Genomic DNA, 15,291 nt, shown 5'->3' with positions numbered 1-15,291 from the left:
AGATGTTGGGTGTGCGGGTTTGGCTCCATTTTGTGGTGGGCTGGTTTGAGTGGCTTGGCCAGGTTGGATACCTCTGAAAGAGAATGGAGAGTGGCAGTGCCTGTAGTTCTGTATGCGTTAGCTCAACCTGCTCTGTGGTACCCGAGCCAGCAGTCAGACTGTGTTCTCTTTGTCTTTCAGCCCCAGAAACGGGACGAGCCCCAGCCAGAGCCCCGGCCCAGCCCCATGAAACACGCAGAGCCAGCCATCGACTTGTTAGGCCTGGGTAAGTCCCGAGTAATGGATTGCCGATCGTGCCATCGATCATGGCATTAAGGCTTTAGTACTTCATTTTAATCGGCAGAACCAGCACACAGGACACAGTGCCCAGCACACAGGAAACAGTGCCCAGGGCACAGGGCACAGTGCACAGCACACAGGTCACAGCGCACAGGACACAGGGCACAGGACACAGGTCACAGCGCGCAGGACACAGCGCACAGCACAGAACACACAGGACACAGGGCACAGGACACAGGACACAGCGCACAGCACAGAACACACAGGACATGGCCTGTGACCTTCGGGGTCATCCTGGACTAGGTTAAGGAATTAAGAGTCCTGCATGTATAAAACATATAGGGTGTGGTTATGTCAACTGTGATGGTCGCCCATTGCAAGATTCACTTGGTAAAGAAGCAAATTATGTATATAGGCAAACTAAATCCCTTGAACACTGAAGTCAATGCGCTTGTGTGGAACTTGAAAACGGGGTTTCAAGACCAGGCTTTGCACTGTTCAAGGCGCAGTCCGTTCTGTAGACTGAATAATAATCTGAGCTTGGCTTGGCCGGCTGGCTTCTTCTTGCCACTCCGGGGCCCTCCCTGGGAATTGTGGGTATCTGAGTGCGGTCACGCGGGCCTCCCAGATCAGCCGTATCAGACAGAACTCATTCGCAGCGGTTAGCGCAGTGTTATAAAAGCACCTTTCCTGGTCCCCCACCACCCACAATCCCACAGCTGCGTAGTGGCCCCGTTCTGGAGAGAGGGAGACAGTGCGCCCCTCAGCCAGAGCGTCACTACCACGTCCATCTGCCGGGCTCCGGTCACCGCAGGTAGAGCAGAGCAGTGGCCCATTATTTATCCCAAAATGACACATTTTTTAATGTTTTTTTTAAATGTAATTATTATTATTTTAGGCCTCTGGGTATGTTCTTTGGCGTGTTTTTATCTTTTCTCGATGGCGCCAGTGTGTAGAGCGGTGGGGGTTTGCGGGAGGCGAGAGTGTTGTTTGGATGGTTTATCTCCTGGGCTGGGCAGGGATGCGGGCGGTTATGGGGGGCGCTGATGGGGGGGGGGGGTACCAGGCGGGTGTGGGGCTGAGGGAGTGATGGGACTCAGGCTAAGCCCCGCGTCTGATGCGTTTCTGCACTCTGAGTGAGGCCGCCTTCAGAGCAGCCGTCCCGCGGTAAATACAGATGAAATGGCCTTTTCCCGCTGCCGCCACATCGCCATAGTTACCAGGGGCACTGTTGGAGGGCCGTTTTAATGGGGGTTGTTAATGGAGTCTACCTCGCTCTCTCTCACTCTTTCTCTCTCACTCGCTCTCTCATTTGCTCTCTCTCACCAGCTCTCTCTCTCGCTCTCTCACTCACTGATTCAAGATTCTCTCCTAAATGTTTCTCTCACGCTCTCTCTCACGCTCTCTCTCACACACTCTCTCTCTCTCTCTCTCTCTCTCACGCTCTCCCACACACGCTCTCTCTCACACACACTCTCTCTCTCACACTCTCTCTCTCTCACACTCTCTCTCTCACACTCTCTCTCTCACACTCTCTCTCTCACACTCTCTCTCACTCTCTCACACACGCTCTCTCTCACTCACACGCTCTCTCTCCCTGGTTCTCTCTCTCGCTCTGTCGCTGGTTCTCTGTCTTTCTCTCTCTCCCCCTCCCTCCTCGTATCTGCTGCTCTCCATTCAGCACTGATGAAGCCACGGTGGAGTGGGTGCACTTAAATAAAGGAGTGGGCTTTTTCTCTTCAGGAGTGTTCTCTTCTTCAATGTTTAATGGTAATTAAAGGCACAGTGGTGTGTGATCAGGCTGAGCTTCCTCTGTCCTGCCCAGACCACGCCATCACATTCCTCCATCACACTCTTCCTCTGATCTTTCTCTCCATCACACTCTTCCTCTGCTCTGTCCCAATCACACTCTTCCTCTGCTCTGTCCCAATCACACTCTTCCTCTGCTCTTTCCCAATCACACTCTTCCTCTGCTCTTTCCCAATCACACTCTTCCTCTGATCGTTCTCTCCATCACACTCTTCCTCTGATCGTTCTCTCCATCACACTCTTCCTCTGCTCTGTCCCAATCACACTCTTCCTCTGCTCCTTCCCCATCACCTCAGGTCTTTTCTTTCTCCCGTTGCGTAATTAGCTCCAGCATCCTGTAGCGGGGGGGGGGGGGGGGGCAGTGTGAAGATTAACTGCAGCACCTAGATCCTGCACAGCTTTTTGATGCATTTCACTCGTTTTCCACAGAGAGAGGGAGCGGGCGGGAGGGAGGGAGGGAGAGTGGGAGGGAGGGACAGTGTGCATGATTCTCCTCGTGGTGTTTCCTCAGCTGTACGGCCGAGCGGCCCTTCTCAGAGTACATGCATCTCTACGTCCACTTCTCCCATCTGCCACACATCTGCAAAGTCTGTAACTGACATGACAAGGACATCCCAGTTGCCTAATTCACGTCTTTTCAATTTCCTCATCTTCACTTATTATTTTTTTTTTTTCTGTCCTCTTTTCTTACCGCTTTTATTTAATCTCAAGATGGGTGGAGCTGGGAGTAGAAAACAGAGCGAGAAAAAGAAAAATGAGGAGAAAAATAAGCGGTTGGAATGAGCCCAATGACTCTCGCTTGCCCCGTAACACTTGACCCCCCCCCCGTGTCTCTCTGCTCCCCTCCTCCTCCAGCCCCCTCCCTCCCTCCCTCTCTCTCCCACTCTGTCTGTGGAGCAGCCCGGCTAATGTAACTGTCAGCTTCTTTAAAAAAATGTCTAGTCCTTAGCAACTGTGGCCAAATGAGATTTTTTTTGGTCTTTGAAGGAGACCCTGCTGAATTTGTCGTCCTTTTCTCTCTCCTCTCTTTCTCTTATTCTCTCTCTCCCAGATGCCCCTGCGGCTGCCGCTGCCCACGGTGGGAGTGGCTCTGCTGCCTCCGCCACTCTCAGCGATGACCTGGACATTTTCGGCCCCATGGTGTCCAACCCCCTCCCCCCCTCCAACACACAGTTCTCTCAGGTACAACCCTAACCCCCCCCAACACACACCTCTCTCAGGTACAACCCTAACCCCCTCCAACACACACCTCTCTCAGGTACAACCCTAACCCCCTCCAACACACACCTCTCTCAGGTACAACCGTAACCCCCTCCAACACACACCTCTCTCAGGTACAACCCTAACCCCCTCCAACACACACCTCTCTCAGGTACAACCCTAACCCCCTCCAACACACACCTCTCTCAGGTACAACTCTAACCCCCTCCAACACACACCTCTCTCAGGTACAACCCTAACCCCCTCCAACACACACCTCTCTCAGGTACAACCCTAACCCCCTCAAACACACACCTCTCTCAGGTTCAACCCTAACCCCCTCAAACACACACCTCTCTCAGGTACAACTCTAACCCCCTCCAACACACACCTCTCTCAGGTACAACCCTAACCCCCTCCAACACACACCTCTCTCAGGTACAACCCTAACCCCCTCAAACACACACCTCTCTCAGGTACAACCCTAACCCCCTCAAACACACACCTCTCTCAGGTACAACCCTGACCCTAACAAATATGTGCACACACTGCCCGAAAGAGAGAGAGAGTAGAGAGGAGAGGTAGTGCTCTTGTTTAATTTCCTCTCTGCGAGTGGAGAGATTATATTTACCTGTCTGGTCTCCGCTGGCAGGATTGATTTGTGGGGTGTGTGAGATTGGAGAATGTGAGCGCATAATGCAGGAGTGTTAGCGTTAGCCTCTGAGGCCTGCACCAGGCGCTCCCCGTGGCTCTCCCAACCGGCTTCAGACTCTTCCTCTCCAGAGACGCCCCGAGGGGACACGTTCCCCCTGACACGGCTGCTCCGGCCTTTTCCCAGGCTGTCCGGGGGGAAAGAGGCTGTGAAGAGCGGGTGTCCCTCACACCGTCCCACAGGGGAGTTTGGGCTGGAGGAGCCTCTGGCTCGCCTGTGAGGAGCTGGGCTGGGATTGTGGTTCGCAGCGAGCAGAAGCACTTTGCTCCGCAGTGGGTGTTTTATTGATAGGGAGAGGCAGGCTTTTCCCCATCTCTGGGACGGGTGAAGCTCTGTGAAGGTTATAGTCAGCAGGGGGATCCTACCTGGGGAGAAAAGTTGCCTGCCTGGGGAGAAAAGTTGCCTACATGGGGTGAAAAGTAGCCTGCCTGGGGAGAAAAGTTGCCTGCCTGGGGAGAAAAGTTGCCTGCCTCGGGAGAAAAGTTGCCTGCCTGGGGAGAAAAGTGGCCTGCCTGGGGAGAAAAGTAGGCAGTAATGGCAGCAAAGTAGCCAGGCAGGCGTGTTCGCAGCAGTGGAGACACATTGTGGGGGGGGTTAGGGTGAAGCCAGTCGAGCTAGCCGAGGCTGAAAAGTAGCCAGACAGGGGTGTTTGCAGTAGTGGGGACATATTGTTCCAATGCCATAATTTTCACGAAAGGAATTGGCAAACCTTGAATATACCTCTAAAAGTAGTCAGCCAGTGACAGGTGTGTAGTCAGCCATTTATCTGACAAGAGTCATAAGTCCCTAATGGGTGTGTTTCTGGAGTAAAACCCTGCACGCTTTGAAACTTTTATGGCAGGTTTCCCAGACAGGGATTAAGCCTGGTCTTAGACTAAAAGAAAAATTCAATGAAGATCTCCATTAAAAACATGTTTTGGTCAGGAACTGCTTAATCCTCATCTGGGAAACCAGCCCTTAAAGTTGTGCACAGAAGGCCAAGGTTTTTTCTCCGGTGGCAGGTCCTGAATTCCACCTTTTCAGAACCCAGATTAAAGATGGTGTTCACACGGTCTGGAGTTCAGTCTCCGCTGTAACAGAGCTGTGAGAGTGGGCAGGAAAGCAGGGTGTGGCCTCCTCTCCCTCCTATCCAATCAGAGTTTGTCCTTCAGCCAATAGACTCTTGCGTTCAGTTTTCAGCTGTAAGTCAGACTCAACAATCTGCTGGTAGGCCTATGGCCTACGCTTTTCAATCACATCCGCACAATAAAACCCCGGGGAAACTGTAGAGAGGGAGACGGAAAATATTGCTGAAATATTAATTGCGAGCCATGATGTACGTTTTCTTTACATCAGCCTGAATTATTGAAACTTCCGCAAAATATTTTTGCCGTTTGAAAGAATTTGCCAGCAAGACCTGAAAAGACTTCTGAGCCTGGTTTTCAAAAGGGCATAGGCAGTGTGTGCAGTCAGAGCTGGCTTTTGTGTTTTATTTACAGTCCTGGACCATTTTCTGAAAGCTTTTATAATGCGGTTTAAATAAACCTCTTGGCAGTCCTGAAACCTGTGAAAGGGGGTGTGCCCTGGATATTAAATACGTGAAGTTTATTTATGGGTGGAGAATACCCCACGATAGTGGACATTTATTTTGATGAATCAGGTTCATGATTTTTGGCATGCTAACCAGTGGTCTAAAGGTCATTCGCACCATTATGAATTTCTGGAACATACCCCTACATTCCCCAATGAAACACAATGGAAAAATCAGATGAAAAGACAAAGCTGATTTTTTAAAGCCGGCAAATGCCAACGAATGGCGACCAGGCAAACCGAAGCATCGGAACCAATATTTGATAACAGAAATAATGAGTTTGAGCCCTTTGGAGAGATGATGAAACGGTGGAGTGCTTTCAAATCTAACCTGCGTAGTCTGCCATTGATATGCTTTCATTTCCCCACTCAGAGTGAACTCTCTGCCTGCTGTCATTATTTCTACCAGCCTGAAGTAGGAGTTTAATTCACATGCAAACTGCCATTTCGGATTCATTGAGGCTCTCTTCAGAGGTCCTCTGTCGGAGACTGGCTGTCCTAACTGAGGGCCTTTTTCTGTCGAACACGCACCAGGGCCCACCGTTCTGGGCATACGGCCGTGAATCCCGCGTTATGTGCCGATGGTGCTTGATGCTTTGCCTGCAGAACGGTCTCAAACCCACGTGTGTGTTTATTTCTCAGAGCGCGCGCGTAGCCTGTCCTCTCCCTGTGTAGATATAAAGGGTGACTGTGCTCATCAGCGCAGCCCTCGCGGTCAGCATCCCTGTTAAAAGGTGCCTCCTCCCAGCGGTGAAGTTGCATGATGTATTCAAATTGGAAGGAAGTCCTTATGAAACGAGAGCTGTCCTGAGTGAGCTTACTGCCGTCTCAGTGAGTGGTCATCTCTGTGCGTTCTGTTGCCTGAGGGGTGATGAGGGAGAGGCACTAGTCTTCGCACACACACAGACACACAGACACACACACAGACACACACACACACAGACACCATCCGTTTCTCCCCTGACTGGCGGAGGTTGGGCCCCTTCTGCCTGAGGATTGGCTTATTTCACAGGCTGCTCTGTCCCAGCACTCTCCAGGCAGCCGGGAGCGGTGCGGTGCAGATAAGGCTCTGAACAGACAGCTAAACGCGCTAATGATGTTCGGCAGAGATGTGACGAGAGGGGGGGGATGCTGGCTCTTCTGACCGCGTGTGAATCCGTAAGATACCGTAAAGAGCCTCGGCATGCGTAAACGGGAAAGCGCTGCATCGGCAAACCACCATAATTTATCTGTGAAACGGCTCTAATTTACTGTCTCCAGAACCTTCCGTGCCCTCTTCTTGGAAAGCGCTCGAGCTCCGTGAGGTTTGTTCGCAACGAGCGTGGCCTTTGCCCCCACCGTCCCCACACACAAACGCTCAGAGAAACATACACACGCACACACACACACACACACACACACACACACACACACACAGAAACACACACGCGCACACACACACACACACACACACACAAACACACACATAATAATAATCGGCCGTGTGAGCCCGGAGCTGCCTGTGGCGTGGAGATAATCTGCAGCTCCATTAGAAGAGCAGGGGAGGAGAGGGCGGCAGAGTCTGGGGGGTTGGGTGGTTGTGGAGAAGGCCACTTCACACAGTGCTCATTTCGCCCTGCTGCAGGTTGGGGAAGGGCTTCTGACAGCCTGGGGGGGCTTCTCTGATCCCCTGGGGATGTAGCCTCAGCTCTCTGCAGCACACAGATAGCACACTGCGTATGCAGCACAGGAGAGGTCACTGTGTGGAAGGTCAGGGGTCACTGTGGGTGTGTAATCAGCACTGTGCAGTCTGACTGACCGTGTATGGTTTCTTGTCAGAATTAGCAATCAATTGAATCTTCTTTCTTTTCAATTTGGGTTATTTGGACTTGCATTTGAGTGTGTGTGCTTGTGTGCCGCACACATGGTGTGTGTGTCATGCGTGTGTGAGGGTGGAATATTGATGGAGCACAGTGGTGTGTGCAGGGTCAGCTGTATGCGTGCATATGTGTGGTGGGTGTTTCTGTGGTGTGTGTTTGCGCCATGCATGTGATGTCTGTGTGTGCATGCATGTGTGAGGGTGGAATATTGATGCCACACAATGGTATACGAGTCAGCTGTGTGTGGGTGTGGATGTGTTCAGGTCTCTCTGGGATACAAGTCAGCTGTGTGTGCGTGCTCAGGTCTCTCAGGAATACCGGTCAGCAGTGCGTCTCAGTGGAAAGGGAGAATTTCCCCAAACACACAGCACTGTTCTGTCCCTGAGTTACTGGATGTAGGGGCAGTGTGTACCGCCCCCTCCCCCATGAATTATTTATTCAGATTGGCTTTCCCCCTCCTGCCTCCTCGTTTGCATACCCCTTCCATTTGATGGATCTTCTCCACACATTGTCACATTGTTTGAGCCACTGGCTATTATCTGGGAGTTATGCTTTGGCTTTACAGTAAAGCAGCGCTACATTAGTTAGCTGTACACTAAAGCACAGCTACGTTACTTTGTTGTACAGTAAAGTAGAGCTATGTTACTTTGTTGGACAGTAAAGCAGAGCTATGTTGCTTTGTTGTACGGTAAAGCAGAGCTACGATACTTTGGTGTACGGTTAAGCAGAGCTACGTTAGTTAGCTGGGGTTGTACGTTAAATCAGCGCTACGTTTGTTAGCTGAGGTTGTATGTTAAAGCAGTGCTCCGTTAGTTCGCTGAGGTTGTACGTTAAAGCAGCGCTACGTTAGTTAGCTGTAGTTGTACGTAAAAGCAGCTCTATGTTGGCTGTAGTTGTACGTTAAAGCAGCGCTATGTTAGTTAGCTGTAGTTGTACTTTAAAGCAGCACTACGTTAGTTAGCTGAGGTTGTACGGTAAAGCAGCGCTACGTTAGTTAGCTGAGGTTGTACGTTAAAGCAGCGCTACATTAGCTGTAGTTGTACGTTAAAGCAGCGCTACGTTAGTTAGCTGAGGTTGTACGTTAAAGCAGCAGCGTTATTCGGCTTGTCAGATAGCCCGCTTTGCTCCGCTGGCCTGGCTGCGGCCTGCGCATGCCCCAGCATTCCTAGCCGCCGGCTGCCAATCGGAGCCGCGTCGCAGCGGAACCAGAGCCTGCAGGTTCGGGATGCCACGCGGACCCCCGTCAGCCGTCCGATTCGGAAGAGTGCCACTGTGAAGGGTCGATGCACCCCCCCCCCCCCCCCCCCCCCCGTCCCTCAGTCATCACAGTGACAGCCAGAGAGGCAGCGTGTGCCCATCAACAGCCACTCCTCTATCCCTGTTCACACACGGCTGTTTCAGCCAAAAATAAAGCTCCGGGAACAAAAAGCCTGGTTTATTTTTGCACATAAAAAGGTTTTCTTTTTTGTTCCTGTTTTTTTCTTTTATTCATTTTAATTTCGCTTCACAGTCAGGAAAAGCAAGCCAACACACGCTCAACACTCCCAATAAAATAACCATCATAATTTTAATGGTCACAATAAAGCCACCCTGAAATGGCGTACGCGTTTTTATGTCCCGGTTTGTCCGTTCTGCCGTGTCGCGAGCCGACCTTTTATCGGAAGATTTACGGCGGCCATTTTGAATGTGTTTGTTTGTCTGGTGTCTGATTGAGTTTGGCCTACTGCCTCGTGCCCTTGAGACTGGGCTCTAAATTAGCGCTAGCGTAGCCTCCGCACGCCTCGGAGCTTATCTGGAGCTCTGTTAGCCCTGCTCCGTCCTCACAGAAGAGCTACTATCCGTCAGCCGCGCGGTAAAGATCTTTAAGAGACAGTCCTGGCCTGCAGTGGGCCTGCTCCATGCATTATTCATGCGCTATCTGACTCCCAATCCGCTGCTCCGCGGAACGGTCCGGAGCCCGCCTCCGCCAGGACCGCTCCTTTCCCATCATCCCTCAGTAATGAGGTTAACTGCGGAGGCTGCGGTAAAGTGGGCGCCTCGTTTGGAGCGATGACACCTACCCGCCCTCCCCCCCCACTCCCCTGCCGAGTGGAGGATGCTCCTCGGCGCTTTATGACCGTCTTCTATATCTGACTCAATTAAACTGCATCCACGTCAACGCAGCGTTGTGTAGAGCAGACGGCTGTAGCGCGCTTCATCTGCTGGCTTGCTGCTCGATCTGTAGGCGCTCAGTCATTGCCTGTGCAGTTTTCTTAACCCGTTGGTGTGGAAGATCACAAATGGATGCTTATAACTGAACATTTTAATGCTGATGTCACAATCACTACTGGTAATGGAGTGCAATGGAGTTCCAGAACACTGACTTGGAACGTTCAAAACAACGTTCCAAAAATCCTACACTGCAAAGGGTTGATCATTGGGGTTTTTTTTTCAGCAGTCTGAATGAGGTCACACCTGTGTCGTCTTGCCGTACGCCCCTGTTTTCTTTTTTTTCTTTTTTTCATGTCCCATTTACCAGTGTCCCGCTGCGTCCTGGTTTCAAAAGGGACAATACAGGTGGGCTCAAACGGAGAAACCAGTTGTTGTTAAGTTTTGAAAGGTGAACGCGGAGGTCACAATAATTGTTCTGTCTCTCCCCCCGCCCCCTACCTCCGCAGGCCAGTTCCAGTAAAGCCACAGGGGCCCCTGCAGCGGGAGCAGGAAGTTCGGCCCCCGCCCAGGGAGACCTGGACCTGTTCACCGAGAGCGGCAGCGGGAAGGCGGAAGACTCAGCCAAGAAGCTCCTCTCCAAGGACTCCATCCTGTCCCTCTACAGCACCAGCAGCCTGCCCCCACAGCCTGCCCCTGGTACTGCACCCCACTCACCCAGCATCCCACAATGCATCACTTATCCACAGATATCTGCTTGCCTGGTTGGTCCTTATGTTAGGCTGTTTTAATGTTCCTGAGATGTACTAGAATAGTGCACCAGATCTAAAGGTGTAATGCTGATCCATGTAAATGTGTGGAAAACACCCCCTGTATCCCAGAATGCATCACTTATCCACAGATACCTGCTTGCCAGGTTGGTCTGTACGTTAGGCTCTTTTAATTTTCCTGAGATGGACTAGAATAGTGTGGCAGATCTAAAGGTGTAATGCTGATCCATGTAAATGTGTGGAAAACACCCCCTGTATCCCAGAATGCATCACTTATCCACAGATACCTGCTTGCCAGGTTGGTCTGTATGTTCGGCTCTTTTAATTTTCCTGAGATGGACTAGAATAGTGGGCAGCACGGATGGTGCAGTGGGTAGCACTGCCACCTCACAGCAAGGAGGTCCTGGGTTCGTATCCCCGTCGGCCGGGGCCTCTCTGTGCGGAGTTTGCATGTTCTCCCCGTGTCTGCGTGGGTTTCCTCTGGGTACTCCGGTTTCCTCCCACAGTCCAAAGACATGCACGTTAGGCTGATTGGAGAGTCTAAATTGCCCGTAGGTATGAGTGTGTGAGTGAATGGTGTGTGTGCCCTGCGATAGACTGGCGACCTGTCCAGGGTGTATTCCTGCCTTTCGCCCAATGTATGCTGGGATAGGCTCCAGCCCCCCTGCGACCCTGATCAGGATAAGCGGGTTCAGATAATGGATGGATGGATGGATGGGACTAGAATAGTGTGGCAGATCTGAAGGTGTAATGCTGATAAACGCCCTGGTTTGGAGGCCCCTCCCCTTCCCGTTAGGTAGTGGGCGGAGTGTGGATGTGACGGGCGGCTTCAGAAGCGCAGCCTCCATTAACGGAGGCATCAATAATTCAGCCCCCGCCACGGCTCCGCACTCCAGTCCCGCTGGACGGGGCCCGACTCTACCCGCGGACTCTGCACTTAAATCCGTACAGAAAAAAGACGGAAAAGGGAAAGTGCTCACTTATAGATTTTCTTCCGCCAGGTTGGCGGCGTTCTTAACCTTTTCCTCAACTTTCGCTTCTATTCCTGTTACCTTTTTAATTCTTTTCACTCACACCTTTGAAGTCTTTCTTTTGAAGAGCGGGGTTGCTGAAAAGACAAACAAAAAAATTATCAGTAAAATAGTCCTGGCAAACATGAAGCTAGCAATAATAATGAAACCAGGATAGAGGCAATTCCATGGAAGCCAACATTATAAATGCAGTATATCTGCATGGTAAAGTGCAATACAGCTACATAAGAGAGACAGGGTTATTTGATATTAGCTTCTATAACCATCTGGAGCAGTCTATTATGTAGCGGTATAGAAGCTCATCACACAAATACACACAAATCAAGATATGAACATGCAAGATAAAAACATCGCAGAAATCTGCTTGAACTGCGATGCATAGTATTTATTTAAATTGATGTTCTATTAAATTGATTGGCTGTTCATGTGCAATTTATTCAATAAAAGCATTTAGGATATAAGTAATGTATTTATTTACTTTTATTTGTTGGGCATAGGCTATTCATTCTCTGGGGTCTATGTTAGCAGTAAACCTAAAGCTGAAAGACCGAACTGTGCACACTTAAATATTTGTTTATTTACCACAAGTCATATCGTCATTGCAATATTGAACGTTATTGGATATCTCAGATTTTCCGCATATCGTGCTAGCCCTAGTTGTAATGTCTGTTGCCGTGGGACTGCCCATAGGTAAGTACAAAGAAGGACTTCCAGCAGAACTGGAGTAATTATAAATGTCTGAGAGGTTGGGAGAGGGGCCCACTGAAGCGGTGAGTCCTGGCTCTGTGTCTGAAGGTGGTCGGTCATGTTCCTCTCCTCTCTCCTCCCTAGCGGCCATGTTCATGGGCCCCTCTCAGATGCAGTTCCCCTCCCAGCCGGGGCAGGGGTACCAGGGCTTCGCGCCCCCCACCACCATGATGGGCACGGTGCTGGGGCAGAGCGGCCCGGCCATGGGGCAGAGCATGATGGTGGGCATGACCATGCCCAACGGCTTCATGGGGGCCGCTCAGGCGGGGGTGATGGGCCTGGCCCCCGGCGGGGTGATGGGGGCGCAGGGGGGGGGCGTCCCGCCCGGAGTGGTGCCCCCCCAGAACATGTACGCCATGCAGCCGGGCCAGCAGCAACAGTGGAACATCAGCCAGGTATGAGTGCCTGACCACATCACACATCATACACTACTGTAATACTGCGTACACTACTGTAATACCACATTCACTACTGTAATATCACACACACTACTGTAATACTGCAGTGGAACATCAGCCAGGTATGAGTGCCTGACCACATCACACACCATACACTACTGTAATACTGCGTACACTACTGTAATACCACATTCACTACTGAAATACTACGTACACTACTGTAATACCACATACACTACTGTAATATCACACACACTACTGTAATACTGCAGTGGAACATCAGCCAGGTACGAGTGCCTGACCACATCACACACCATACACTACTGTAATACTGCGTACACTACTGTAATACCACATTCACTACTGAAATACTGCGTACACTACTGTAATACCACATACACTACTGTAATATCACACACACTACTGTAATACTGCAGTGGAACATCAGCCAGGTACGAGTGCCTGACCACATCACACACCATACACTACTGTAATACTGCGTACACTACTGTAATATCACATACACTACTGTAATACTATGTACACTACTGTAATATCACACACACAACTGTAATACCACATACACTACTGTAATATCACACACACTACTGTAATACTGCAGTGGAACATCAGCCAGGTACAAGTGTCTGACCACATCGTACCATACACTTCTGTAATATCACACACACTACTGTAATACTACGTACACTACTGTAATATCACAGTGGAACATCAGCCAGGTACGACTGCCTGACCACATCACACATCATACACTACTGTAATATCACACACGCGACTGTAATATCACAGGCACAACTTGCCCAGTGACCCTGCTCTCAGACACCCCTGGTGGGTGTGTACACATGGGCGTGGCTCCCCCCAGTCCTGCCCCTCCTGTGTTATTGTAGGCGATATCGGAGCCCAGGAGGTTAATTGCATATCATGAATCGATTGAGCGCACTTTGGGTCTGGCTGTTTTAATTAAAGTCCTCGTCACAGCGTTTGAGCACGGCAGCCTCTCCGAGCTCCGCATTTGTCACTGTCACCGGCTCCTATCCCGGAGTCCTGCCTGGAACACGCTCTCCCCCTCTCCGGTCCTCCCGCGCGGAGCCGGCTTTCCCCCCGCCGTTAACGAGCCCGTTTCGCAGGAGTAAATATAGCGCCCGATTGACAGCGCTCCCGGCGTCCCAGAAGAGCCGCGCTGCTGTTCTCTCCTCCCTCCCGGATTCGCGTGTACCAGGTGTAAGGAGGTAGCCCGGGTAATTAAAACACGGGAGCGATTTGTCATGCTGGAGGCAGAGCCGGGCCGATTGTGCCTGACAGAGTGCCCGCGTCCCCTTGTCTGTCCGTTTATCAGAGTTATCCCGGCCTTATCGGCCGTCGCCCCGCCATCCGGGCTGGAAGATATTTGTCCCGAGTTTAATGGAGCCGGCGCGGGTGCGCTGTCGCGGGGAAGAGGAAGTGGCAGGGGCTGGGTATTAATCACCTGGACACAGATGCCCCGATAGCGGAGCCTGCCACCTGACCGCTCCGGGGCATTTATAACACCGCTAACCGTCACGGAGCCTGCGGGGAGGGGGATGGTGGGGAATGTGCGGACAGCTCGCTAACCGCCAGAGTGTGTGTGTGTGTGTGTCTGTGTGTGTCTGTGTGTGTCTGTGTGTGTCTGTGTGTGTCTGTGTGTGTGTCTGTCTCTGTGTGTCTGTGTGTGTCTCTGTGTGTCTCTGTGTATCTGTGTGTGTGTGTGTGTGTGTGTGTGTGTGTGTGACTGTGTGTGTGTGTGTGTGTGTGTGTGTGTGTGTGTGACTGTGTGTGTGTGTGTGTGTGTGTGTGTGTGTGTGACTGTGTGTGTGTGTGTGTGTGTGTGTGTGTGTGACTGTGTGTGTGTGTGTGTGTGTGTGTGTGTGTGTGACTGTGTGTGTGGTTGAGGGAGGGTGTGTGTGTGTGTGTGTGTGTGTGTGTGTGTGTGGTGGAGGGTGTGTGTGTGTGTGACTGTGTGTGTGTGTGTGTGTGTGGTTGAGGGTGTGTGTGTGTGTGTGTGTGGTGGAGGGGGTGTGTGTGTGTGTGACTGTGTGTGTGTGTGTGTGTGTGACTGTGTGTGTGTGTGTGTGTGTGCTCTTCTCACCCCTCTGTCCTGCCTCTCTGTCTCTGCAGATGAACCAGCACATGTCGGGGCTGAATGTGAACGGGGCGGGCGGAGCCCTGGGTCTGGGGCAGCCGGGCCCCGGCGTGGGGGGCTGGGTGGCGCCCCCCTCAGGCCAGACCCTCAGCACACAGCTGTGGAAGTGAGAACGCCCCCACCTTACCCTCGTACTGACACCTCCTCCTGTCCCGGCAGGAACGCTCTGAGAGACGCCTGCTGTGTGTCCAGTGACCAGTGTGGAGTTGCAGACCGGCAGCTTCGTCCGTCTTACTTGCAAAAGAGTGTTTCTTTTGTCATTTCTTTTTCTTTATTTCCTTTTAAAAAAAACATATCAGCGAAACAAGCTGCTGGACCAATTACGCGAGCGTCTAATATATCAGTACCAAATCAATAGTGAGTAATAGTATTTAAATGGCAGAAATATGGCTATCATGTTTGTGAACCCTCCCTCCCCCGGCGATCCCCTAGACGGTAGCGTATGACCAGATGTGCTGTATGTTCCCATGAATAGAGATATCCGCCGTCGCGTGAACACCGCCTCTCATTTCACCCCTCATCTGTTCGGTTGAAATAAACCCTCCATCTTACTGTGGTGTTTTATTGTGTGCGCTGCAGAGAAGCACAGT

The 15,291-nt window shown here is 51.3% G+C and overlaps 1 protein-coding gene across 2 annotated transcripts in view; it reads left to right on the top strand.

Annotated features, from left to right (window-relative positions):
- Positions 1-15,252, top strand: part of smap1 (small ArfGAP 1) — a 72,587-nt gene extending 57,335 nt beyond the window's left edge. For both annotated transcript variants that reach the window (XM_061228012.1, XM_061228011.1), the window contains 5 exons: positions 181-265; positions 3,140-3,270; positions 10,086-10,275; positions 12,209-12,519; positions 14,677-15,252. In XM_061228012.1, coding sequence (XP_061083996.1) covers positions 181-265; positions 3,140-3,270; positions 10,086-10,275; positions 12,209-12,519; positions 14,677-14,811 — 852 coding nt within the window. In that variant the 3' untranslated portion in view covers positions 14,812-15,252. The remainder of the gene's footprint in view (positions 1-180; positions 266-3,139; positions 3,271-10,085; positions 10,276-12,208; positions 12,520-14,676) is intronic.
- The last annotated feature ends 39 nt before the right edge of the window (positions 15,253-15,291 follow it).

This window comes from Conger conger, chromosome 18, assembly GCF_963514075.1.
Source record: "Conger conger chromosome 18, fConCon1.1, whole genome shotgun sequence".
In the NCBI taxonomy this organism is placed as follows: Eukaryota; Metazoa; Chordata; class Actinopteri; order Anguilliformes; family Congridae; genus Conger; species Conger conger.
The sequence above is the reverse complement of the archived record's forward strand: the minus strand, read 5'-3'. Positions and strand labels throughout refer to the sequence as shown.